General features: G+C 54.4%; 1 protein-coding gene across 5 annotated transcripts in view; it reads right to left on the bottom strand.

Annotated features, from left to right (window-relative positions):
- MYO9B (myosin IXB) overlaps positions 1-27,542 on the bottom strand; it is a 90,444-nt gene that overhangs the window by 22,187 nt on the left and 40,715 nt on the right. For 3 of the 5 annotated variants that reach the window (XM_042978508.1, XM_042978511.1, XM_042978510.1), the window contains exons 3-15: positions 20,545-20,639; positions 14,777-14,839; positions 14,262-14,361; positions 13,898-13,998; positions 12,118-12,247; positions 11,165-11,254; positions 9,263-9,379; positions 8,785-8,919; positions 7,222-7,343; positions 4,681-4,822; positions 4,174-4,378; positions 3,267-3,348; positions 578-691 (exon numbers count right to left, since the gene is read on the bottom strand). In XM_042978508.1, coding sequence (XP_042834442.1) covers positions 578-691; positions 3,267-3,348; positions 4,174-4,378; positions 4,681-4,822; positions 7,222-7,343; positions 8,785-8,919; positions 9,263-9,379; positions 11,165-11,254; positions 12,118-12,247; positions 13,898-13,998; positions 14,262-14,361; positions 14,777-14,839; positions 20,545-20,639 — 1,496 coding nt within the window. The remainder of the gene's footprint in view (positions 1-577; positions 692-3,266; positions 3,349-4,173; positions 4,379-4,680; positions 4,823-7,221; positions 7,344-8,784; positions 8,920-9,262; positions 9,380-11,164; positions 11,255-12,117; positions 12,248-13,897; positions 13,999-14,261; positions 14,362-14,776; positions 14,840-20,544; positions 20,640-27,542) is intronic. The other 2 variants (XM_042978509.1, XM_042978512.1) reach the window with 2 other exon arrangements.

Genomic DNA, 27,542 nt, shown 5'->3' with positions numbered 1-27,542 from the left:
CGGGCGTCCCACCAACCGAGGCGGCCGCCCGCCAGGTGCTCTGAGAGTCGTGACCCTTGCTTTGGACACAGAGGCCGAGAGCTCAGGGCACTCAGGCCACATGGCGGGTTAGCCAGAGCGAGACCGCATCCAAACCTAGTTTGTGTGGCTTCTGGCCCTTCCTACCACGTCGCACTGCTGTCCACACAGAGCAGGGCCACGGAGGCTCCGCTTTTGACAGCTTTTTTACAAGCGCACGGTGGCAAGAGGTGGGGAAAGACGAGGCCTGCTGTCTGCACGCCTGGGGGCAGAACAAGAGATGCTTTGTGGGAGGGGCGTTCCTGCAAGGCTGCGCCGGGAGCTGGCAAGGGCTAGGGGCACAGGGCAGACGCTGGGGCAGGCGTGTTACGAGCGCCATTGAGCAAAGGCTGGTGTATGCACGGAGCCATGAGACGTCACATTGGCAGCGGCCGACTCAGCATTACGGGCAGCCCGCAGGCCGGGGGTCCTGGGAGCGAGGGGGGGCGGCCGTTGCACTTGTTGCGGGGTCAGGGGGACAGGGAGGGAGGCGCCGCAGCCTTGGGGGGGGGGGACTCACAGGATGAAGGTGCGGGGTTTCTGGAGCCGACTGAGGGACTGGAGAAGCCTACGGGGGTCCTCACCCTGCCAGGGCAATCCTTTGATGGTCTTGATGATTTGGTCATGCAAATCGCTGAGAGTGGGGAGGGGGAGGGGCGCAGTGACAGGGAGAAGACCGAGTTAGAGCAGCAGGCCCGCCACCTTGGGGTCCCCAGCACGGTCGGGACCCTCCCCAGGCCACTGGAGCCGAAACATGCAGCTGGCGAGCGTGTGCGCCACTGTCTCTCCATCCTGCACTGGGGAGGGGGGGGCGGGGTTCGGCCAAGAGTGGCTCCCCCTTCTCTGGGAGGGCCAGGGTCGCTCCAGGCAGAATGGGTTTTGCAACCTGGCGGCTCAGATCACTGAAAAAGGCCTCACGTAGAACAGGCTTCTGGAATCTGTGACAAGGCATCAGGGGCTACTGAAAAGAAAGGACCAGAGGGTGCCAGTGGGAGGTAGCCCCTCGGTTTTTCTTGATGATTCTGTGGCCACACGTCAACCTCCGTGTCGGCTTCGAGAAAGGCCTCAGGAGGAGCGGACCAGGATTCGCACGGTGGTTCTCCACCAGCGGCTTGAGATGCTACCCTCCGGGCAAGGCATTTATGTTTTGGAGACATAAATGGTTGACATTTATGGAGACATTTATGGTTGTCATGACGTGGGGCGGGGGGGTGCTCCTGGCATCTGGCCAGGATGCTGCTCGACCCCCTCCAGTACAAGGGACGGTCCCACCACAGAGAGTGGCCCGGCCCACTGGTGAGGGTGGGAAACCCTAGTTGAAGGAGATCTTTGCCCCAAAGAAGTCAATCTCATTCACTTCCTTTTGTTCAATTCCTGGGGGTTCAGGGCGGAGCGTACGTTCCGGGCCCACACTTCGGCACCAACGCGTGAGAACAAGAATGAATCAGAGATGAAAATCAGATGCTCTGAAAGTGAGGATTCATGAAGGATGTCTAGATGACAAACGTCCTCATGGGGTTTCTGGGAACGAGGTGCCGGTGACTGCGGGAGGAGTCGGGAGGTTCTGGTTTTGTTTTGTTTCTTTCTAAAAATTCCTCATTCCAGTTATTTCAAATACATGTTTAAGCTCTGGGCAGTTGGCCTGGAAAGACCCCGATCGGCAGTCCCCTGTCTGTGTTCCATGCACCATGCCTAGGGCCTGGACAGCCACACTTACCTCTGCTCCCTCGCCCTCCAGGGAGGCACAGAGCAAAGACAACAGAGGGGTCACATTTCACCTCCACCCCCTGAGCGGTCAGCGCAGCGCCCAGAGCTCTGGACAAGGCCTATGGCTTCAACCCGCGCTCCCCTCCCTGCTTCCCGACCCCGCTAAATCTGGCTAGAGTGCCCCCAGCAGGCCCCGGCACCCCCTAGCCTGCGGATTCCCACTCCTGGCCCTGGACGCCACGCTGAGCGCCTGGGGACGGCGGCTCCTCTGTGTGCCTTCCTGGTCTCGGGTTCGAAGGCCCTTGCTTCTCCTTACTTCTTGCTTTCATAGAAAGCAATGATGTGTCCTCAAAAGCGTTAATATCGAATCTGTGTAAACTAAACGCGTTCCTGGAGTGGTGACCCGCAGCCTAGGGGCCAGGCCCTGGGGAGACTGGTGTCGCTTCAGCGGATGCGGGTCGGGGGCCACGTTCGGTCTTTGTGGTGGGGGGAAAACACACAAGCAAATAAAGAGAGGTGTTCGTTTTTCTCTTGCCCCCTTTTGGGTGAAAAAGCGGATTTAAAAATGTACCTCGTAAAATCAGGAAAAGGACACACTGTGCTTTCAGACAAATGACTTAGGGTCACTTGCCTCGGTAGCTAGTTCCACCTCCAACGCGTACGTTGTTATGAATCTCTTGAAGAGGTTTTTGTTGTGAAGGACTCAAACATAAAATGATCTTTTCAAGTTTCAATATTTACTGGCCTGCTCCTTGGGTATTTGTGAGTGTTGAGAAAGAGGTTGGGAACTTGGCTGCCGCAGGGCCTTTGCATGTGCCGCCCGCACCTGCCAGCACACCCTGCCTGCCTCGTCTGGCTCAACTGGTCCCTTCTCAGTGCAGCCTGCCTGGCTCTCTCAAGACACCAGAAGTGTCCCTCCCCTGGCTTTGTCATTGCCTTGGATGTCTGTCCAGTATGGCCTATTTTTTTTTTTTTTGTAACCCCACCTTCCTGAGAGTACACGCTGCTCACTTCTACATTCAGTACAAACTGGGGTATGTGGGAGGCCCGTGGCCACAAAATACCCTCATCGTCTTGCGTGCAATGACGCATACTGTGTTTCTGATGGCACATGAAGTAACTCGGCATATCTCTTTCAGGACACCCTGGCCAGCCTAGGGCAGGATGTGCTCTTCAATCAAGCCTGTTGCTCGGTGCAACCAGCAGCTTCTCGGCCCCACCCGCCAATGGCCATGACCGGCCGTGAAAAGAATCCTTTGTAAAGTGAGCCGTGCAACATCTCCCGAAAGCAGCTGATGCATGGAGGCCCGTCTTTCTGTGTGCAGAAAAGTGGCAACCAGATGCCATTTGTTTCTGGGTCCTTTTTGATTCACGTGGCTGTTGAGTTCCTTATCCAGGTCAACCCCAACCTGGGTTCAGGGTGTAGGGTTTCTGGCATTGTTTGAAACAATGACTGCCACCACATACTAGCTTCGGTTTGGACAAATCAAGGTCTCGCTCACCGGTACAGTTTTTCCGACGGGGTGCCGGGTCCTCTCTGCTGCTCTCCCAGGTGACTGTGGGTGCCCGGGCTGCCCAGACCTGCTGGGGACACAGAGCAGAGGGAGTTGGAGGCGGGGGTTGCCTGGGGACTTGAAGGCCCTTTGTCTTTTTCACAAAGGCTTTGATCCCGACTTAACTCATTAAAAAACAAACAAACAAACAAAAAAAACCCCCCAAAACACGGGTGCTGGGCTGACTCAGTCAGTCGGGTGTGCAACTCTTGATCGTGGGGTTGGGAGTTTGAGCCCCATGCTGGGTGTAGTGATTACTTAAAAATAAAATCTTAAAAAAAAAACCAAAACAAAAATAGTCCCTCAAATTTGGGCAGAGCAGGGAACTATGAAGTGTTTGATTTCCCCCAAACAGCACTATTGAGTCCCTTTCTACAAAAAATGTTTTTTACTTATTTTTGAGAGGGTGCAAGCCAGAGAGGGGAAGGGAGGGAGGGGAATAGACAGCAACGAGCCCGACGCGGGGCTCGAACTCACGGACCACGAGATCGTGGCCTGAGCCGAAGTCGGACGCTCGACCCACTGAGCCACCCAGGGGCCCCTATTCCTACTTCTCATACAGGCTCGATCCTCTCGATCCTCCTTCTAATCAAGGCCCTCTGTCAAATGGAACCCCGTGGCTGGGATCTGGGGCCGAGCTCCCTGGGGGGGCCACTCAGCTGTTCTGGGCCTTGGGTCATCCCTACAGAAGATACAAGAACGTGACTTCCTGCCTTGAGAGGATGGTGGGAATGAATCACACACCCCGGTGCGGAATTTCTGTTTGGGACGATCAGAGCTCCGGAGCAACGACACGGTGAACGTGCCAAAAGACTGAGGGTCCCCCTCTCGCCGGCGACACGTGGGCCCCTCCTACCTGCGGCCTTCTCCGCCCTCTCGGCCCGCAGGCGCCCGGCCTCCCGGAGCACGGCCATGGCCCGGATGGCGGCCCGGAGCACAGCCCAGCGGAACACGGCCACGGGGTCCATGCCGATGAGCTCCCGCACGTAGGAGCTGTCGCTGCCCCGCAGGAGGGCCACGATGTCCGGCCGCATGTAGTCCATGTTCTTTTCCCGGAAGTCCTGGTGGGGGAAGGAGGTGGGTGGTCACTCGCCTGTGACCGCCAAGGTCCTGGGGGCCTGGTGGGGCGGGGCCCATCTCCACAACACACAGGCGGGTCCTGTCCCCAGGGCCTTTGATGGTAAGAGCCAGGGATTTGGGGCTGGGTCTGAGGGTCCTGGACCCTCGCTCCGCACAATCTGATCAAGGGGATGGACCGAGCAGACGCCAGGAGGTAAGGGGCCTCCAGGGCATCCCCCTGTCCCTGTCCCGCCTCCCCGGCAGAGAAGGACCGGAGTGGTCACGGCAACGGGCAGACGCGTACCTTGATCTGGTATTTCACTTTCCCCGCAAAGTGCTGAATGATGAACGCCGGCTCCATGACGGGGGTGCCAAGGAAGTACCTGTTGTCTTCATGCTGCTGTTTGAACTTGGCCAGCAGTGTCTGGCTCGTGGCATGGGGAAAGCTGGGAGGAGGATTGGGAGCTTTTAGCTGCAGGAATAGCGGCGATCGCCGGCTCTGCATCTCTCACGGGCCCTCTGTGGGTGAGGCCAGGGCCCTGGTGGCCCATGGGAACATTCGGCGCAGGCAAGACTGGGACGCGGGCCTCACCGCGGGCGGCTCCCAGGCATAATCCCAGGATGGGACTTCTGGTCTCAGATCTGTCTGTACCTGGATGCTGTGTTGTGGAGGGGGTCTTGCCCGCGCTCCCCTGTCATAGGGAGGGGCTGGGAGATGAGGGTGCCGCAGGGAGGGGGCAGGGAGGGCAGGATGAGGGACGTGTTGTAGCTGGCTATTTCTGCCCCCCAGGGAGGAAATGCTGCAGCTGGCTTTGGCCCACCCTGCCGCTGCCCAGCCGCATCGCAAACGCAGGCTGAACAACGTGCCTGACTCCCAATGCCGGACTCCACGACTTAATGGGGGCGGGGTGGCGGAGGGAGAGGGTCTATGGCTATGAAGCACACGGTTTCCAGGGCCGGTGAAAGGGTATGGAGTGAGGAACCTGCTCACCCAGGTGAAAAAACAAAAATACCAGTTTTGGGGCGCCTGGGTGGCTCAGTCGGCTAAGTGTCCGACTTCAGCTCAGGTCATGATCTCGTGGTCCGTGAGTTCGAGCCCCGCGTTGGGCTCTGCGCTGACGGCTGGGAGCCTGGGGCCTGCTTGGGATTCTGTGTCTCCCTCTCCCTCTCTCTCTGCCCCTCCCCTGCTCACACTCTGTCTCTCTCAGAAATAAACATTAAAAATTAAAAAAAAAAAAAAAATACCGGTTTCCCGTGCTATTTTAGAAAATCCCAATCAATGCAAAAAAAAAAAAAAAAAAAAAATCCACGATGAACAAAAACAGCAAGATTTTAAACAAAGACAGATCGGACCCTGCTCAGCCCAGCCCTGCCTCACATCCAGATCCAGCTCTGGGTTTCCCGGGAGTGACGATTTAGCCCTTCCTAGCACCCTGCCTCTCCTTTCAGCTAAACATTCTCTCCCTGGACCCCAGTTGTGAATGGAGGTGTCTGTCCCCTGTCCCAGATGGGGACTTGGTCTGAGGCAGGAGGTGAGCCTGATTCAACCCAGCCCCGCAGGGGCTTCAGAAGCAGACAAGTGGTTGATAAGAAGTTGGTGACAGAAAGATGTGTCCGCATCCTGACCCTTGGAGCCTGGGAAAGTGACTTTATTCAGAAACAGGGTCTTTATGAATATAATTAGTAATTCAGATGAGGTCTTTAGGGTGGTGGATTGGAACATTTATTTATTTAAAAGTTTATTTATGGGGCATCTGGGTGGCTCAGTCGGTTAAGCCTCTGACTTGGGCTCAGGTCACGATCTCACGGTTCGTGAGCTCAAGCCCGCGTCGGGCTCTGTGCTGACAGCTTGGAGCCTGGAGCCTGCTTCGGGTTCTGTGTCTCTGTCCCTCTCTCTCTCTGCCCCTCATCTGCTTACAATCTGTCTCTCTCTCAAAAATAAACATTAAAAAAATGGTTTATTTATTTACTTTGGGAGAGAAAGAGTAAAAGTGGGGGAGGAGCGAAAAGAGAGGGAGAGAGAATCCCAAGCCGGTCCTGCGCTGTCGAGGTCAGAGTAAGAGAGTCGGGGCTCAAACTCACAACCCAAAACCAAGAGTCAGATGCTCCACCGAGCCCCTGGAATCTTTCTAAGAAGAGGAGATGAGACAAAGACAGAAAAGAGGGTGCCGTGACCGCAGAGGCAGAGATCGGGGTGATGCGGCCGCGAGCCAAGGAATGCCTGGGGCCCCCAGAAGCTGGGAGAGGTGAGGAAGGATCCTCCCCTAGAAGGTCTGGAAGGAGCACAGCCCTGCCGCCACCTTCATTTTGGCCCACTGATGCTGATTTTGCACTTCTGGCCTCCGGGACTGGGAGAGAGTATGTTTCTGCTGTTTCAAGCTGCCTGTGCTTTGTGGTCATTACAGGAGCTGCAGGAAGCGAATTCGGTGAGTGAATTTTGGGGACTCCAGCTAGGTGACCAAGCGGGAGGCACTTTACAAACAAAGTTTCCAGCATTCACTGTGTCCCGTGGACGAGGGGGTGCCAGGCTTAGCGGTAAATCCAGCATTTGGGCCCTGGATTCCGTGCACTGCCGTTTGCGAGGATGCATCACCCTGGAGCCCAGTTTCTAGACTCGGGCCCCAGGTCCCTTTCTTAAGAACTCCCAGATGCGGGTGTGTTTCAGAGTTCAGCCACTGCACGTGTTAACATTTCTGTGATGATTGCTACGTGCATGGATAGGTCAGGATTTGTGGTTAAGTGAGTCGGACGAACTCGGAAGTTCTCGGGGACGGTGTGGATTCAGGGTGAGGCTCCAGGGGCTCGGAAACCAGCTCTGTGCGGGCACCGGGCCGTGGACACTTACTTGCTCTCTTCGTCCAGCAGATAGAAGAGCCCGGTGGGTTTCTTGCTGATCAGATGGATGCAGCCGACGTTATCCGTATAGTCAATGTTGTGCCATGAGATCCCTTCGCTCTGGTATTCCTCCTGCGGGGTTCGGCGGTTAGCTGAGAATGTCACTATCTCATGGCTACGTGCGTGTTTACATAGTACACGTTGTATATACACACACTTACGTATGCGTGTACCTATTTACACATACACATGTAAATAACACAATACACGTTAAGACAGCAATGGAGATCTATTAGTTATTGCAAAAGCACTAGTAACAGGAAACAAGAATGCACGTGTTTAAACATCCATCACATAAGATGATTAAGACTGCACTTAAAACGTCCCAGGGGGGTCAGTGAACTTTCTCTGTAAAGGGCCGTGGTAACGTGTTAAGCTTTATGAGCTAGACGGGGTCGGTCACGATTCTGCTGTTACAATGTCAAAGAGGCCACAGGTGATACGTAGCCAAGTGGGTGTGGCCAGGTGCCAATAAAGGTTTATTTACAACAACTGGCCGTGGGGCCGGATTCGACCTGTGAGTTACCATTTGCTGGCCTCTGCTGTGGAACTGCGATGTCCAATAATGCGAGTGACCTACGTTAACTTCAAATTTTCTTATAATCACAGTTAAAAACGTAAGGGGAGCCTGGGTGGCTCAGTCGGTTAAGCGTCCGACTTCAGCTCAGGTCATGATCTCACAGTTTGTGGGTTTGAGCCCTGCTTTGGGCTCTGGGCTGACAGCTCAGGGCCTGGAGGGCCTGCTTCGGATTCTGTGTCTCCCGCTCTCTGCCCCTTCCTTGCTCTCCGTCTCTCTCTCTCAAAAATAAATAAACATTAAAAAAAATAAAATAAAAAAAAATGTAAAAAGAAACTGGTGAAGTTAACTTTAATAATACACTTCATTTAGACCCAATATATCCAAACTACGATCCTGTCCACGTGTAAGCAATGTAAAAGATATTGATGAGGCGTTTTGTGTTGATAATCTTTTTCTTCCGCACTACGTGTGTGCAATTGGCAGTGTTTCACTCTTGCCACACGCCTCAATTTGGACCAGCCACATTTCGAGTGCTCAACAGCCAGAAAGAAAGTGTAACAGTAAAATCAGCTAGATATTTATGTAAACCCATCACTTCCCCCCCCCAGCCCCCCCCCCCCCCCACCAGAATCATCCGTGTAAAGGATAAATACATGGGTAAAGACGGCTGAGTGTTTGGTAGGGAAGAGACAGGTAAGCCAGACTGACAATATTCTTGACCAAAGCAGATCCTTCCAGGGCCACTGCACTGCTCTCCCATTGAATGGATTTTCGCATCTGAGCCGAGGGATGGTGCAAAATTGCCCCATAGACAAAAATATCCCCAAGGTCTGCCTCATCCAAGGCTGGGCAGGATTTTCCCACACTTTCTCTTTTGCAGAGAAAAATCCCAGGGCTGGTTCCTCCACAAACTGGGCCCCGAGGGAGATCCCGGCTCTGGCTCCTTCTGTCCCCGCCTTGGGCTGCACAGGCAACAAGACGGCCTTTCCTTACCTGTTCCAGTTTGAAAATGTGCTGGTTGAAATAATACTGAAGCTGCTCGTTGGCATAGTTGATGCAGAACTGTTCAAAGCTGTTCCTCTCGAAGTCTTCAAATCCGAATATGTCGAGGACCCCGATGGACAAGCACTGGGAAGACAGAGAAAACGGTTATTACTGGTGCATCCTCCTGTGAAGTGCCCTGTTTGGCTGCGAGGGCTCTGTGCTCGGCTGGACGCTCTGCTGTCACTGCCTCGGAATCCGTAACATGCGCACAAGGGGCCCCATGTGTTCGTGGTGCACTGGGCCCTCTGGACTGCACCCCATCGGGTTCCTTGGGCCTGCCCCTCGGAGAAACCCGCCTCTCACCCGATACCACCCAGAGCCGCCTCGGTTCCCGACATCGCAGGCCATCTGCCGAGGCTGTGCGACACTGAGCACGCGGCCTTCCCCGGCCCTGCCTGGCGGAGCAGGCAGGGGTGGGGGCTCTCACCGAGACACATTCTTCCATGTCTTTCTTGTTGAGGAGGGCGTGGTTGATCCGCAGCACGATCCAGTCGAACAGGGCGCTGTACAGGGACTTGGCCATGGAGTCGCGGGCAGTGATGGCCTGTGGGCACGAAGCAGAGAGTGTTGTACCTTGATGAGGTGGGCCCCGGGCCGCACCACGCGGAAGTCTGCACTCGCTGGAAAATCCAGGATGTGGCAATAAACGCCCAACTCTTCAGACACGCCTCCTGTCACTTTACACACCTCAGTCAGCTTGGACTCCCCGAGGCGAGGCGTGAACTATGAAGCCGGCAGCCTAAGGTTTAGCAAAGGCTGTCTCTCCAGCAGCCTGGGGACTAAGGATGTAACACAGGCTCAGGGAGGGCGCCCGGCCTGCCCGTGGGGACAACCAGCCAAGAGGCCGAACTGGGCTTAAAGCCAGGTCCCCTGCGGTTCTGGGAGCATCATGGGGATGCCATCGTGTGCATAAAAGCAGTAATGCCTTTTAAATTAAAAAAAAAAAAGGGGCACCTGGGTGGCTCAGTCGGTTAAGCATCCGACTTCGGCTCAGGTCATGATCTCACAGTTTGTGAGTTCGAGCCCCGCGTCGGGCTCTGTGCTGACAGCTCGGAGCCTGGAGCCTGCTTCGGATTCTGTGTCTCCCTCTCTCTCTGCCCCATCCCCACTCATGCTCTGTCTCTCTCTGTCTTAAAAATAAGTAAAACATTAAAAAAAAAAAAAAAGTTTATTGAGGTCTAATTTGCATACGAGAAATAAGAAATTCCTTCTCCGTATGTACTCACATCTAAGTTGCGACAGATGTACCTGGCTGCAATCAAGACGTACAACACATGGCTTTCCTGGGTGGTTGTGGAAATGGGGCCACGAGGCCCATGCCTGGCACCTTGCCCTTGGCGTTGAGCCCCTAAGGGCTAGCGGCGCCGCTGGGGTCTCGGGTGTCCTGTAGCAACTTTCACATAACATCGCAGGGTACCTTTGCCCGTGGGGGTTCAGAATGTCCACGGTGCCTGTTTAAGATGCCCACGCGGCCTCCACCACCAACTAAAAATCCCCCCAGTGGCTAGGTACTTTCCTGCGGCCATCCAAGCGGCAGGTCCCATCGCTCTTGACATGTAAAAATGCAAGAAAAACACATTGCTGGGAAGATATCTTGGCTGGGGCAAAGGCCAGAGAGAGAGGTGCCTTATCAAGATTTAGGGACCCACGTAATGGTTGTAAAAGTCATGCTCTAGCCTGAGGGGGGGGTCAACTATCTTAAATGCTGGCTAGAAGGTCAGCAGTTTCCGATAGGAGGGCCAGACGGTCTCTGTGTTGTGATGGCCCAGCGCGGCCCGTGCAGTAGGAAAGCAGCACCGAAACAAATGGGTGCGGCTGTGTGCCCCTGAAACTTTATTTACAAAAGCAGGCGGTGGGCTGGATTTGGCCTGCGGGCTGCAGGTGGCCGTCCTCTGCTAGTGAAAACCAGCATGGGAACACCAAGACAAACACGTGCTTCAGATCGTGTGTCTCCCTCTCTCTCTGCCCCTCCTGTGGTCATGCTCTCTCTCACTCTCTCTTTCAAAAATAAATAAAAACATTCAAAAAAATTTTAGAGAGAGAGAAGGAGAGCATGTGTGCAAGCAGTGGGGAGGGGCAGAGGGAGGGAGAGAGAGAGGGAGAATCTCAAGCAGGCTCCATTGTCAGCGCGAAGGCTGATGCGGGGCTCGATCCCAAGACCCCAGGACTGTAACTTGAGCTGAAGTCGAGAGGCAGATGCTCAACCAACGGAGCCACCCAGGCGCCTCCTCCTCTGCCACTTTAAACATCGGAAAAAGACTATCCAGGCCCCCACCCTAAGTCATGGTTTGGGGCCTGGTGCCCCGTGAGAGCCCAGGGTGGCGCTCACCTCGCTGAGACTGTAGGGAAGGATGAGTTTGTCATTGGCCGTCACGGTTTTTCTTTTGGTCAGAACCTCCACCAGGATTTCTCGCTTCACCTGTTTCGAAGTCCAGGAGGGAGAGAAAGGGACGGGGGATAGAGGGCTTGTTGGGCAGGTCCTCCTGTCACCGAGGAAGGTGAGAGAAGGACCCCCAGCAGCTGTACTGAAAGTGTGCCTACGCCCACCCTGTGCTGTGTGCTATGCTCGCTGGGTTTCAGAACCGTTACACCCACAGGCTCGATGGCCCTGGGAGTATGGTCACACGGGCCCAGGTGTCACTGTGGGTCCGTGTGCAGCCTGCCAACCTGCATTTATAGATGTCGCTGGAAGGCGTGGGCTCCTGGCCTGTTCCCTCCTGACCACCAAGCCCCCTCCACCAGCTAGAGGGGGGGGGGGGTTGAGTGCCGGTGGGTAAGGGACTGGCAGGTCCAATGAGAAAACGACCTTGCTGATCAAAGTATGGCTTTAAGGGCCTTTCACAAGAGGAGCTGAGGGGGGAGGTAGCCATGCCCAGGAGGCAGTCCTTTAAAAATAAAGAAGGGATGCCCTTGAGGGCATTACGCTGAGTGAAATAAATCACACAGAGCAAAACGAGTACCGTATGATCTCACTTGTATGTGGAATCTAAAAAAAAAACAAAAACACACACCAGAAAAACCCCCCAAACTGTAATGATGTGTGGTGACAGATGTTAACGAGACTTATTGTGGTAATCATTTTGCAATACATACAAATAGCGGATCATTATGTTGCAACCTGAAACTAACGCGATGTTGGAGGGCAATTATACTTTGCTTAAAGAGAGAGAGAGAAAAACAGAAACGAGGAAGAGGCTTTGTACAGATGGCAGGGAGGAAGCAGGCGGACAAGCCCTGGCTCACAGAAGCGCAGCCACCGCGGCCAAGCCCAGCAAGCAGTACCTTCAGGAGCTGTGATAGCGTGTCCAGCACCTCGGGGGGCCCGACCTCCAGACCTTCGTCTCGGCCCGTGGCTCTCTTCTTGTACGTGACATTGCCCAGGTACAGGATGGCAGAGAGGACGGAAAAAATCCTGGGGGAGCAAAGGAGCCTGGGTTGGGGACGTTTCCAGAGTCATAAGACGACAGAAGCTTCCAGCCAATTGGGCTGAATTCGTAAAACCAGCCAGGTCCGGTCAGAACATATGAAGTTTAAAAAAAAACAAAACACGTCCAATCTCATGGTCAGGGACCCTTTGTGGAACGTATGTGACTTCGGAGGCAGATGGCACACCTCCCCACCCTCCCCCCCGTGGGGGGGGGTTGGTTACAAACTTTTTGTATGGAGGCCTAACATGCATGAAAAAAAAAAAATTCCAAAAACTACGTCACCATGCATAAAGAACAGGCAAAGAAAGCAAACAACTCTCAAGCGCAGAGCTTGACGAACTGTCGCAAAATATACGTAGCCCTGTAACTAGCACTCAGAGCAAGAAACAGAACGTTCCAGGCACTGGAACCCACCCCAGGCCCTGCAGAGGAACTGCTGTCCTCGTAGCGAACGCTGTCCGTGAACTGGATGTCACGGACATGACATGAACGGAACGGACGTTCCGTCCGTGAACAGATATGTACTTGTATCCGGCCTGTCACTGGAACACTGTGGTGCGTGGGGGGGGGAGGGGAAGGGGGGGACAACGCATGTTACCGCGTATAGATCTGGCTTGTACATTCTTAGCATGTCAGCCTTGGCACTGCTGATGTGTGCGACCAAATCATTCTTGGCTGCGGAGGGCTGTCCCCTGCACCGCGGGGTGCCTCCGCCTACAAGATGCTGGTACAGCATTGTCCCTCCTCCCCCACCCCTACACAGTGCGATAACCAAAAATGTCTCCAGATACGGCGCCCCGGGGAGAAGACCACTGCTGTGTGTGGAGTCCGGAGGTCCGCAATCTACGGTCCGTTATCGTCCGGCCTCTGAGCTATGAATGGTTAAGTTTTTAAGAGTATGGTTAAGAAACTAAACACAACACAGAGAAGAACGTGTAACAGGGACCGTCTGGCCCTCAAAATGGAAAATTTTACTATCTGACCCTTGACGGAAAGTTTGCCAACCCCTGCACCATATATAGCTGTTTATTTATTTAATCTCCTGCTGGTGGGCATTTGTGTGTGTGTGTGTGTGTGTGTGTGTGTGTGTGTGTGTGTGTGGCGGGGGGGGGGGAATTCAATCTTTTTGGCTGTTAATAACGAGGCTGTCGTGTGTGTGTCTTTGAGTACACGTGCGCATTTAGTTGTGCACACACAGCTCTGGTAGGGCCTGCAAACCCTTTTCCAAAGTGGCTGGCCTGACGTGTGCCCTTCCAGAAGCGTGCAAGTGCTCCCGCTGGGTGTACTGTCCATCGGGCAGGTGTGGAGAAGGCCCCCGTGTGGCTTCCAAAAACAATCAAAAAAAATTTTAATTGTGGTAAAAATACATGGCAGGGAACATTCAGGACCTTAACCACGTTTAAGCGTTAAGCACATCTGCGTTGTTGGGAGAAAGCCCCGTCGTCTTGTGTCTCCCAACGACTAATGACGAGCGAGCCCCTCTCCTCCTGTGCTCATCATCGCCAGGCAGCCCTCCTTAGTGCCTTAGTTCCTGCTGGGCCATCAGTCAGCTCTTAGGAAGTGCCCGGTAAGGTGGGGGGGGGGGGGGGGGTGTCCGCGCAGGAGAAGGTGGGCCGGCCGGCCTGCCCACTTACTGCTTCTTGGTGGCAGGGAGGAAGCCCACCATCTCCATGGCCTGCTTGAGTCTTTCAAAGTCATGCTTCAGGTCTTCTCCATCTTCGATCTTCAAGTTATGCTGGAAAACAGTCAGTGGCACGCTGGGTATTTCTGGGCCGGTGAGGGTGGCGTGCAAGAAAGATTTTGGCTGGAACCGAGGGGGCAGGGCTCGGGACACGGGGGATGAATGGGCCCCTTTATGCCGCCTCCCTCTGGGCCGCCTCGGAGTCTGCTCGGAGGCCCAGCGAGGCCCAGGCAGACAGCCTCTGACCGCCCGGTGGCGCGTAAACAGCCCGTGGGGAACAGAGGCAGCGTTTGTGGCCAGGGCTCGGGGCTGTTTACCTGGTTGAGGTAGAAATAATCTTCAGGCTGCTTGAGCTGAAATTCTTGACGCTCTTCCTCGCTGACCCCAAGTAACAAGTAATAAAACACGTGGTAGTTCCTGTGGGTCCGAATGGGGAGGAAAAATGCGTTTTGGGGGGCCAAGCAGCAGTTACGCTTCAAGCCGCTACTAATACCGTTTATGGGGAGGAGGGCGCCTCGAATACGTACAAATTTGAGACAATACGTCGATTCCCGTTACGTCTTGAGAAGAAAATGAAGCTGTGAGCTTTGCCAGTGACTACGTTTCTGGGGCTGGGGGGCGGGGGCGTTACTCTGGGGAAAAGCCCGGAGGACGCACAAAAATAAGGGCAAAAGGTGGCTTTCAGGAGGTAGGAGTGCAAAGCTCGCGGCCACAGAGCAGCTCACTCCGGGGGGACGGGCCGCTGCCTCCCGTGGGGCCAAGCCACCTGCTTCTCTCCTTTGTGCGGGAAGAAGGCAGATAACAGCCGGTCACTGAGAAAATTTCCTCTTACCTCTCATCCTTCTCTTGAGAGACCAGGCGAGACTTTTCCAGCAGGTATTTTTCCACCACAGCCCTGTCGTTAAAAGGAAAAAAAAAAAAAAATGAAGGGAGAAAATGTTACCTTTTGATACACTTTTCTGGAAGGAACGGGTGTCGTCTGTTACACCATCAGGATGCCAGCTGTGGACTAACTTCCTTTGACCCAAGGTAAACCACGCGCACCTAAATCACCTCTAGAAATACGATCAGCCTATGGGCGCCTGGATGGCTCAGGTGTCTGACTCTTGTCAGGTCGTGATCCCAGGGTTGTGGGGTCGAGCCCCTCGTTGGGCTCTGCACTGAGCGTGGAGCCTGCTTGGGATTCTCTCTCTCTCCGCCCTTTTCTTCCTTGTGTGTGCACACATGCGTGTGCTCTCTCTTAAACATTAAAAAAAGAGAGATTCTCTCTCCGCCCCTCCCCTCCGAAAAAAAAAAAATCTAACTATAAGATGATAACAGGTTCGTTTTCTACTTTTTCTACAGCTTTATTACCGATACAGACTGCGCGTGCTTCAACCGGGTGATTTTTGACTGGATCCTTCCATAATCTACACATTTTCTTTCGAGAGCTTTACCAGCGGTCCCTGATGTACGACAAGCTAAAAGCGTGTGAACTGGTGACTGGTGGTGACACCTGTGTGCCCGCCACCATGACCAAGTTTCCTGGGCCTTGGTCATCCCTCCCTGCCTCCCACCCCACCCCGAAACAGCCACCGATCGGCTCCGCTATAGATTAGTTTGCATTTTCTAGAATCTGAAAGAAATACGAGCACTTGGTCTATATACTGTGTCTGCCTTGTCACCTCAGCCCAATGATTCTAGGATTCAGCCACATGGGGGCACGTGCCAGAACTCCATTCCTTCTTATGGCTGGACCCGCCACATTGCGTCGGCCTATTCATCAGCCGAGGGACCTTTGAATGTTTGCTGTGTGGCCCTAGGGCAGGGGCCAGGGACCTCTGCTGCCATACTCTGAATGCTGACAGCAGTAATGGCAAATTTTCCTTCAGCATCTTTCTTTTCTGTTAGTTTATTTACTTATTTTGAGGAGACAGAGAAAGCGCAGGCGTGAGTGGGGGGAGAGGCAGAGAGAGAGAGGAGAGAGAGAACTCCAAGCAGGCTCTGAGCTGTCAGCGAAAAGCCTGATGTGGGGCTCGAACTCATGAACCGTGAGATCGTGACCTGAGCCGAAGTCAGACGCTCAACTGACTGAGCCACCCACAAACCCCAGCGTCTACAACTTTCTAAGCACTGGTTTGCAAGGATTAGGTGCCCTGAATCCTTCCGCCCTGGGGGCGGGCACTGTGGCTTCCACTGATAGATGAGGTACTAAAAACTGAAGAGGCCACATGTTGCCTGGGACTCCACAGGAGGGAAGTGGCCTGGCGGGGACCCAAGCCTGCATTGGCCCTGCTCCCTGCACACTCTCTGGGGCCAGAGGGGCTGGTCTTTCACGGGTTCCACCATCACCACGGGTGGGAGCTGGAGGGCTATGCAGGCAACCCTTGTTTGAGCCTCTTGTGTTTTTAATTTTTTTTTTTAATGTTTTATTTATTTATTTTTTTTTAAAAGAGAAACAGAGATAGAGCATGAGCAGCGGAAGGGCAGAGAGAGGAGACACAGAATCGGAAGCAGGCTCCAGGGTCCGAGCTGTCGGCACAGAGCCTGACGCGGGGCTCGAACTCACGAATTGTGAGATCATGACCGGAGCTGAAGTCCGATGCTCAACCGACTGAGACACCTAGGAGCCCCGGAGCCCACTGTGTTTTACAGGAGAGGCAGCTGGTGGCCGAGGGGTGGCAGGGTGGTGGTGGTGGGGGGGGGGGGAGGGGGCAGCACCGGGCCTCTGATCCAGGGCTTTCTGGAGGCCACCTGCCTCTCTCTTCAGGACAACAGTCTTCTGTCTGCAGCCTTGCCTGGGACACATGCACACAAAACATGCACGGGTGGGGTTCCACGGGCTCAGCCTGTGTCCTCTCTTCTTTCAAGCCCATGTTTTTTCTATTTCTTGCTCCAGCTAGTAACTATTTTAGTTATCGGCGGTTTGTTCTCCTGGGGAGGGAGGCTGCATCTGGTTCTAGAATCAGACTCCTGTTTGAATCTACCCCTGTGGCCAATTCCCTGTGCTGTGTCAGCGTAAGGAGAGGACAGTGACCCTTCACTGGCACTGAGTTGTCATTTGACGATGACAGCCCCTTCCCTTTCCTGATCATTTTTGAGGCCCCAGGCCCCTATGGCGGGTTTGTAGGGGGCCAGCGATCCCCCGACACGGAGCCACTGAACCCACAGGAAGACGAGGCCTTGCAGATTGGGGAACTGGAAGAAGCCTTGGACTGTCCCTGACCCTTAGCCTCCATAGGAAATGGCACTGAGAAGTGTCACCTCCCCAAAAGCAGAACCGGGTCTGGGCCTGCTCTTCTCCAGCTGGCCACGGCCACTCCCCGGACAGGAAGTGCACCTCCTCCTTGGAGCGTGGGCAGGCCATGGTCATGGGCCGAGGTGGGACTTCCTCTCCTGAATCTGAGGCCACACATATGACTTTCAGAAGTTGGTCTCTAAGATCCTGCCACCGAGGCCTCTGGCCCTGAGCTTGACGGGAGGCTGTGGCAGGAAGAACAGGCTGTACCAGTTAGCGGAGGGCCAGCCCTTGCTGGCGTACTGGGTCGCGAACGGTGGCCCCCAGAAGCAATGTCCACTTGGACCCTGTGAATGTCACCTTATTTGGAAAAAGGGTCTTTGGAGATGCAATTAAGGGAAGGATCTGGAGATACGATCATCCTCCATGATCACGGTGAACCCTGAATCCAAGGACAAATGTCCTGAAAGGTAGAAGAGAATCACCGAGAGACACAGAGGAGAAGGCCACGTGATGCCACGTGGAAGCAGAGATTGGGGTAATGTGGCCACAAGCCAAGGCAGGCCTGGGGTCACCAGAAGCTGCAAGAGGGGCATGAAGAACCCTCTCCCGTGGCCTCCGGAGGGAGAGCTGCTGCCTACGTCTTGATTGTATCTTCAGGGCTGGGAGACAACAGACTCCTGTTTTTCGGAGCCCCCGGTTCGTGGCACTTTCTTAAGGCGGCCCCAGGACACCAAACACAGGCCACACAGAGGAGTGAGCTGGGAGTCCGGGACCCAGGAAAACATGAGGCAGCCTTCTGGCGTCTCTGGTCCCCTGACGGAGCCCCCAGGACTGCAGGCAAGGTATAATTCTGGGCATCTCTGGCTGGTCAGTTGCCCTGCAACGTGGGTGGGTGGCGGTGCCCGTGGAGGGGCCCAGCAGTGCTGGGCGGGGGGACCACTGGATGGTCTGTGGGGGGGGGCTGAGGAGCCAGAAGAGAAGTGTCATTACTGGGGGGTCCCTCACCCATACCACCGCCCCCTGGAGCCAGTGGGAAAAAGGAAAGAAGCCAGAGGCTGAAGGACTCGGGAAAACAACATTCCTGCTTGTGTCTTGAAAACGAACTGGCATTTGAAACGATCATCAGTCAGGTTAGAGGGACAGAAGAACCTATATAGTTTGGACGCCATCCCCGGGCCCTGCCACTTGAGGACTTCTCCATTCCCGAAATGCCGGAGCCTTCTCTAGGCCTCTAGTCCTGCTGCTTAGCTCTCCCCACATCGAACATTTGGGGCTTCTCACCCCGCTGCTCAGAGCATCACCTGGAACGGGTGTAAATTTGCCGCCACTGTAGACCCTCACATCAGTATGTGGAAGCAGAGGGGCGCCTGGGGGGCTCAGTCGGTTGAGCGTCCGACTTTGGCTCAGGGCATGATCTTGAGGTTGACGAGTTCGAGCCCCGCATCAGGCTCCGTGCTGACGGCTCGGAGTCTGGAGCCTGCTTCGGATTCTGTGTGTCCCTCTCTCTCTGTCCCTCCCCCACTCATGTTCTGTCTCTCTCTGTCTCAAAAATAAATAAACATTAAAAAAAATTAAAAAAAAAAGAATGTGGAAGCAGGAAGGATCCCTTTGAATAACCTTGGATTGTGCCAAGATGCCTTTTTTTTTTTTTTTTTTTTTTTTTGAGAGAGTTTTATTGGCAAGGGCGCCTGTGTGGCTCAGTCAGTGAAGCGTCCAACTTTGGCTCAGGTCATGATCTCACGGTTCGTGAGTTCAAGTCCCACATTGGGCTCTCTGTCAGTGCAGAGCTCACTTCGGATCCGCTGTCCGTCCCCCTCTCTCTGCCCTGCCCTTGCTTGCTCTCTCTCTCTCTCTCAAAAATAAAATTTAAAAAAAGAGTTTTATTGGCCCATAAGACCTTTGCACAGTAAAAAATACCCAAAACACTGTGTAGTATTCAATCACAATTACGTTTTAACCAACTGCAACTACCCAGAATGCTTTTTTTTTCAGAATATATACTTAAAAAAAAATTTTTTTTTAACATTTATTCATTTTTGAGAGACACAGAGAAACAGAGTGTGAGCAGGGGTGGGGCAGAGAGAGAGAGGGAGACACAGAATCTGAAGCAGGCTCCAGGCTCCGAGCTATCAGCACAGAGCCGGAGGCAGGGCACAAACCCATGAACTCTGAGATCATGACATGAGCCTCCCAGGCACCTCCAGAATATATACTTTTTAAACAAGAAATCCTTCAGAATAGAATTCTTAAATGACATGGCTTAAATACTATGACAAGACAGATAATTCCTTATCACGTTAATTCGCTGCACACAACTGCCAGATATTTTCATAAGCATAACTGCTACACAGAGTGTAAATGAGCACGATTTCAACGTTACACATATAGCTCAGGTAACTATGCCTCCAGAACTCACATTTTTGGCACAAAATGCTGGTCTGTTTTAACTTCCACCAGGCAATCAAGTTCACAGCCCAGTTACCACCTACCCACTCACCCATCTACCTGATCCATCCATCCATCATGAATCCATCAACCTACGAACTCGGCCACCTATGAATTTATCCATCTAGCAATGAGCCTATCCACCTCCCCACCTCCCCAATCCATGAATCTATCCATCCAAGCATCCATCCATCCATCCATCCATCCATCCATCCAAGCATCCATCCATCCATCCATCCATCCATCCATCCATCCATCCATCTATCCATCACCCATCCAATGAATCCATCCACCCACCCATGAATCTATGCATCTATCCATTCACCCACATACCCAAGAACCTATCCATCTATCCATCTACCCACACACCCATGGATCAATCCATGAATCTATCTCCCCTTCCTCCCTCCCTCCCGTCTAGCCATCTACCCACCCTTGAGTACTTCCCTGGACAACCGCTTCAACTTGCTACCCAGCATTACGTCTTTTCCATCTTCTCCTGGCTAAAGGGGCACACGTTTGGCAAACTCCGTGGTCCGCATCAGCTTTGCCTGTGGTATCTCCAGAGCCACCAAATTCAAAACCTCATCGAGACCAAGACATAGCTTGGCGTGTCCTTGCCAGTTCTTGGCAGACTAGCACCTTCAGGTCATTGTACTTGCTTCTTGGGCACCGGGGCCCATGCTCCATGACCGGGGGACAGAGGTCCCGCCCCTCCTGCACCTACACCTCCCACTTCGACCCACAGTTCAGATCTTCACATCAATGACTTCGGGAAAAAAAAAAAAAATCACATTTGCGTCTCCGTACGATCCACACGTGTCTGCACGGCCGTAGTGTCAACGCTGCGCTCCCAGGCTGGCTCTTCCTTACAGGGATGCCCCAGGACCCCAGACCAAGGCTGCTGGTACACAGCTAGATGCCTACCAACTCACCCTCTCACGATGCCACTCTCCAGGTAGTTGACTTGGATGAATTTCCCAAATCGACTGGAATTGTTGTTGTGGGCTGTTTTGGCATTCCCAAAAGCCTGTGAGGAAAACGGAAGCAGGTTTTCAGATCACGAGGATGAAATGTCTACACGCGCCTCGGCCTGGAGCCTCGGAGGTCCCCCTGGGCGCCGTGGACGCTCATTTGGCTGAAGTCACCCGGCGGCCCGAGAGCTGGAGAACCCGAAGGTGTGAGGCCCAGGTGGGCTCCACCATACTTAACGCTTTATCTCCGGGTTTGGGTTGGGTGAGGGGGGTGCAAGTGTTAAGTCTCGGATGTGAAAAAGGCCAATCAGCGGCATCCTTTTAAAGTTACAATTGTTCATACGGTGAACTCTGGCCCGTGGGCTAAATCCAGTCCGCTGCTTATTTTTGTACTGCCTGTGAGCCAAGAGTGGTTTTTACATTTGTAAATCATTAAAAAAAAAACAAAAACCCAAGAAGAATATTATTTCCTGACACATGAAAATTCTATTCACATTTTCGTGTCTGTAAATGAAGTTTCATTGGTGGATAGCCAGGTCTGCTCATTTATGGATCTTTCACGGCTGCTTCTATACCGTTAACAGCAGAGTAGCCGTGAGAGAGACCTGTGGGCCTGCAAAGCTGAAAATATTTACTATTTGGCCCTTTCTGAAAGGAGGTTGCTGGGCCCTGAGCTGAGATGGGCTCTGGGTTCCAGAAGAATATGAGGCTGGGTAGGAGGAAGCAGATGTGGAGACACGTCCCGTCCTGGAGGGGGTTCTGTAATTCTGTGGGATGGCAAGCCAGTTCACGGCAAATTTTTTCGAAGTTTATTTCTTTTGAGAGAGAGAGAGAGCAGGCAGACACAGTGGAGGGGGAGGGGGAGAGAGACGCAACCCCGAGCAGGCTCCGCACTGTCAGCGCAGAGACCGACTTGGGGCTCGAACTCATGAACCGTCAGCCAAAATCGAGAGTCGGTCACTTAACCGACTGAGCCACCCACACGCCCTGGCAAGCTTTCTGACTGGAGTAAAACTGGCATAACATAAACTTAACCGTTTTAAAATAAGCAATTCAGTGGCATTTAGTACGTTCCCCGTGTTGTGTAACTGTCACCTCTGTCTCATTCCAGAACATTTCCATCACCCCAAAAGGAGACCCCATCCCCGTTAGAACTCATTTCCCACCCCCCCTCCTGCCTCCTCCAGCCCCTGGCAGTCATCAATCTGCTTTCTGCCTCTATGGAATTGCCTGTTCGGGACATTTCACCTAGGTGGGAGCATACATACATTATGTGGCTTTTTTGTCTGGTGTCCCTCACTCCGCGTGATGCTTTTGGGGTTCATTCTCATTGTGGCACAAATCAGGGCTTTATTTCCAATACATAGAGGAAAGTATGAATAGTGCATGGAGTCTGTGACTCAGTGGGGTCCCCCTGGAGCCTCCTAAGGGTCCACCACCCAGATTAAGACAAAGCACACACCCTGCCCAGGTTTTTGGGGTGCCCCCCTTTCCATGAGGTATCCAACAGCCCCAAGGGGTGAACAGGCAGGGGGAACATATGATAAAACCTTGGGGGAACGCAGGGCAGGGAAGAAGAAGGTGCTGGGGGGGGTGTTCCCTGTTTTCAGGGAGAAAGACACTGGCAGAGGTGGGGGCCATGGGGCTGGGCGGATGAGGAGAGAAAGGCAGAACTGGTCATGGAGACTGGTGCTCAGCTGTCCAAGCCCTTGTGTCTCCAGGCGCCAAAGAAGGGGTGACATGGGGTGGGGTGATGCCCCACTCAGACACAGAAAGGGAAGCCTGGTGGCCACAAGGAGGGTGTCAGGCCAACAATGTTCCAGTTCGAGAAGGCTGAGCTGTGTGGAAGGCTGGGAAGGCGTGAGGGCAGCGGGAAGGAAGTGGTAAGGCCACTGTCAAGGTCTGCAGGGGTTTGGGGGATGAGTGTAGGTGTGTGAGGGTCCGGTGGGCCAGGGGGATGAGGGTAGGGCAGGGAGAGGTGGAGAGGCTCGCAGGGGACTCAGGGACCGGGAGACGTGCCCACACGGAGAGCAAGCAGGATTTCCTTAAAGGCTTCATTCTGCAGAGAAATGGATGTAGCAGATCCCCAATCAGATCTTCTGGTGTCGCGATGTGAAGGCCCCACGAAGAAGCGTCTGCTGGGACACTTCCTTTGAGAAAGGCTCCAATCAGCAGAGCCCGGAACCAGGACAGCGGCACCGGGTTGTCAGGTGCCTGGCAGATGGGGATCACAGGACAAGCAACTTCCTGCCCCACTGCCCCAGGGGCTCCAGACCCCAAGAATGGGCCCTGCTGAAAGACCTGAGGCCAAGTCACCCAGCAGGAGAGGAACGATGAAGGAGGTGCTCCAGGGAGGCAACCTGGCCCAGTACTGGAAATGGGGGCTCTGCTCGGGGCAGGGGTGGCGGCTGGGCACTTTTGGGGTTGGGGGGCTCCCCACAGCCTCATGGAGGCAGAACCCAGTCTGAGGAGGCACTTTCCCAAGTCAGCGGCCACAGGGGCCCCTTCTTGTCTTCACAAATGCTTCCTTAGGACGTGTCCATTGGCCGGGTTTTGAAAGTCTTCGAAGAGCTGAGTTAAACACACGGGCTCTTCAGCCAGTGGGAACGACCAGGTCCTGACATGTGACTGAGCTGCCGGCCCAGTGGCTGAGTGACAACAGCCTGGGGCCAGGTCTGGGACTGCCTGCTCTCCCAAGTGTCTGTGGAACCCAGTGCAGGGTCCCCAGCCTCGGCACTGCTCATCCTTGGGGCTGGATCCTTCTCAGTGGTGGGACCGTCCGTGTGCTGTTGGGTCCTGAGCAGCGTCCTTGGCCTCCACCTGCCAGAGGCCAGCAGCATCGGCGACAACCAAAAATGTCCCCAGAGCTGGCTGAACTTTGGGTAGCCCTGCTATTTACAGAGGGAGGTACGACGGGTCTGCAAGGCTGGGTGGTCGAGGGCTCTGCGGGCCCTTCATCCCGTCCTGAGGGTCCCCACGTGCACTGCAGGCCTGTGGAGTCCTGTGAGGAAGCAAACTGTCTTTCTAGGTTGAATCCCTCGCTCCCCCCAAGTTCGGCCTTGGAATCGTGTTTTGTTTGTTTGTTTGTTTGGAATAAAGCCTGTAGACTCCGCAAGTTCTGCTCTGGGAATCAGCGGGCAGTGGGTCCGCTGCCTCCCTTCATCCCTTACGAGACCCTGCGGGGTGGCATCGGAGCGGAGGACGGGCCAGGGCCCTCCCCCTGCGCCAAACGAAAATAAACTCGGTGAGCAAGCCCTCCTGCCTAACTACGAGCAGATGGGGAAGCGACGCCCGAGCCCGTGTGGGCTCCTTCCCTGGGGGACCAGGCCTCTTTCTGTGCTGCGGCCCCTGTAGTCGGGGACCCGCTACAGAAGCTCACCAACAATGTGCACGCACAGCCCAAGAGCCCACAGCCGTCCCTCTTTTGAACTCGGGACAAGTCTCTGTGGGATTTCTAAGGAAACAGGGCTGGCGTCCTGGGGACCGCAAGAGGGAAAGTCTTCGGGATGTGAGGGCCCACCAGCCCCGTGCAGCCCAGGCTTTGGTGTGGGGGTGGGGGGGTGGGCAGTGACCTCATGTGTCTGGTATGCGGTCTCAGAACACTGCGACTTTTCAAAGCCAGTCTAAAAATATCCGGTTGCTGCTATTATACGTCCGAGGAGGAGGAAATGCCGGCCTGGCGCGCGCGGCCAGGGGAACTAACTATTATGTAGCTGCTCTGGGGGCTGGACCGGTGCACGCACGGGCTCAGAGCGCAAGACGGCACAAGGGAGGACGGGTGTGCACGGTGGTCATGTGGGGCCCGGGGTGGATGGGGGGCGGGGAGGAAGCTGGATCAGGGTGCCAGCAATGATGCGATGTGATCTGGCATGGGGGCTGCGGAGGCCACATGCTAATGCTGCCTTCCCACCAGGCCAGAAAACCCACAGCACTGGCAAAATGCTATGGGAGAACAGGCCTCTCCTTTCCTGGACACATTTTCCACCCCCCTCCTTATATAACATAAAAGTACACATCTCTAATACAAGTTGCACACTTTGGGAAGAAAAAAAAAAAATGGAAGGAATCCTGATAGAAGAAGAAACCCATTAAGAGACGACTCTGTAGGGGCGCCTGGGTGGCTCGGTTGGTTAAGCGTCTGACTTCGGCTCACGTCATGATCTCACGGTCCGTGGGTTCATGCCCTGCGTCGGGCTCTGTGCTGACAGCTCGGAGCCTGGAGCCTGTTTCCGATTCTGGGTCTCCCTCTCTCTGTGACCCTCCCCCATTCATGCTCTGTCTCTCTCTGTCTCAAAAATAAATAAACGTTAAAAAAAAAAAAAATTAAAAAAAAAAAAAAAAAAAAGAGACGACTCTGTAATTTAAAATTCTCCAGGCACGGTTTTTAGGTCACACTAACAAAGGAGCAGCACCCCCGCCCTCCTTCTGATGGGGCAGATGACACCTGTGCCTACGGGGGGGCACGGTGTGCCCACCAGGCGCCCCCCACCCCCACCCCCCACCCCGCCAAGGATGCCAAGAGTTGGAGGCCATCTGATTTTCTTCCAACTGTCCTGATCTTTGAGGTTCCTCTTTTGGGAAATTCAAAAAGGTTTCTTAATTTGGAGATATCGAGGCAGAGCCTCTCACTTAGGCAGAAATTTTAGAAGATACCTTTTCTATTGAAACAGGATGCCTCTGCTCCTGGCTGAGACGCGTGGTAAACATTTTAGGAAGGATGGTGATAGGATCACAGAACGACCCCGTGGGGAGTCCAGTCCCACGCCAGGCACGATTGGAGCTTCTGGCTCTTTCTTCTGCTCTAAGAGACACCTGTGCCAACCCCCATTTCAGAAGAGGAAACCGAGGCACAGAGAGGCCTGCCGACCTCCCGGAAGTCTGAGAGCAGGCAGGCGGTGCACGTGACCCTGGGTTGGAACCCAGTGTCCTCGTTCCCAGGCCATGCCCCATGCATTGGCCCCCTCAGTCCCCACAGCCTGGGCTCCTTCTTCAGACCTATTGTTGGTGCCTGCCTGTTCCAGCTGAGGCCGCTCCCCCTGGGCCTGGTGAGCAGGCAGGTGGATTCCCGAGCCTCTTCTGAGCTTACAACTCTGGTCTCTTGTGCATCCCGCACAAAAACCAAACAAGTCTCGATGGACCGTATCAGGAAAACACCGTTTTACTTTCAGATTTCAAAACCTAAAAGCCCCATGCGATGAGCTCACGAAGGCAAACGCACTTGCCTACCTCCCGTATTGACAGGTGAGCCCCAAGGAGGGATTTCCCCTGTTGAGAAGTCCCCCAGGATCCCTGCCCGGGGTGGCTGTCCCTCCAGCCAGGCTGAGGTGGCCCAACCCAAGATAACTCTGCTGCTCCCAGATTTACTTGTGGCCATTCTTTCTCAGCGGAAAGTTCTAGCTTACTCTAATGGCTTTGTCTTAGTTGTGGGGTTGGCCTTCTGTTCTCCTGATCTTCTAGCCACAGGGACCTCACTTCCCAAGTGTTCGTGAGGCTTTGCACATAAGCTCTCATTCACTCATTCGTTCACCCATCCATCCACTTGACAATTTGTTGACTGGCTGCTGTGTGCCTGTAACTGTTCTAGCTTCAGAGAGCATCCTCCGTGATGAGGGTCTCAAGGGGATGCCTGCACGTCCGTGGAGCGGGTGTCACCATTTCTAGGAGACCCCCGATCCGCCCAAGCAGGGTGGGCTGCCCACCGCCTTTTGTGGCCTTCCTGCTGCCCCTCCCTCTGCAATGCCACCTCTGGGTGAAGCCTCCGTCCCTGCCTCAGACCACGAGCCACACAGGGCTTCCGGATCTCTCGTGTCCAAGCCAAGACTGGGCGTGGGGACGGAGGAGTGGCTGGGGTTGCAGGCAGAGGCTGAAGTTGGTAAAAGAACATCAGCATATCTTAGCCAACAATGAAACCCAAAGATGGGGTCGAGAGAGACTGTCCCTCGCTTGCTGGCGCGCGGGAGCCGTCTTGATCGCGTCGTTGGTGGGGGCGGAGAACGCGACACCGAGATCAACTGGAAGCTGGTGCTGGTGGGACCAGACTTCTTTTGCTATATCTTTCAGGCATACTTTGCTACGTGAAACAGCGCTTGGCCTGCACCCACTGACGGGTTGTGCCCGTCTGGGGACACAGACAACAGTCATACATGGCAAGAGGCACCCGGAGGTGTCCCGTGGGCTGGATGGAGCACAGAAGTGCCACAGGTAGTGTCTCTGCCCAGGTGGTCCATGGACGGAGGACCCTGGTGGGGGACTGCTCTGCCAGGTCTGCTGAGCAAACGGCCTGGTGGCATCCACTTGAACCTGGGGCTTTCCGGTGTGGAAATGCTCGGAAAATAACCCTGCGTGGGGTGGAGGGCTATTGCTGGTAGAAAGCCCAGGAAAACAGCTCTGTCTGCAGGGGATTCCAGTGGGTCCTGGTGGCTCTGGGGGAGGGCTGCAGGCCCAAGGCTACCCTTAGCAGGTGCCAACCGGGGGGGGGGGGAGGAGCAAATTAGTTCAAAGCTCTTGGGTTTCAGATTCCTCTCCAATAAAATGAGGGAGAGAACCTCTGACTTCCCAGGGTGTTTAAAGATGAAGTGAGACTGTGCGAACCACGGGCAGGCAAACTTGTTCTGTGAGGGGCCACGTACTAAAGATTGGGGTTTTGTCAAAGCGACTCAATTCTGCCACTGCAGGCCGAGGCAGTGACAGAGGCTCTGTACACGACTGGAACGTGGCTGTGCAGAGGACCCCCTCCTGATGCCCGGCAGGGTAGGGCGGCCGTGGGCACGGACCTCTCCTTATAGCCTGTTTCTGTACAGTCTGCGTGCTAAGAATGGTTTTCACGTTTTTAAACACTTGTTAAAAAGGGCGCCTGGGTGGCTTAGTCGGTTAAGCGTCCGACTTCGAGTTTGAGCCCCGCGTCGGGCTCTGGGCTGATGGCTCAGAGCCTGGAGCCTGCTTCCGATTCTGTGTCTCCC

This window comes from Panthera tigris, chromosome A2 (genome assembly GCF_018350195.1).
Source record: "Panthera tigris isolate Pti1 chromosome A2, P.tigris_Pti1_mat1.1, whole genome shotgun sequence".
NCBI lineage: Eukaryota > Metazoa > Chordata > Mammalia > Carnivora > Felidae > Panthera > Panthera tigris.
The sequence above is the reverse complement of the archived record's forward strand: the minus strand, read 5'-3'. Positions and strand labels throughout refer to the sequence as shown.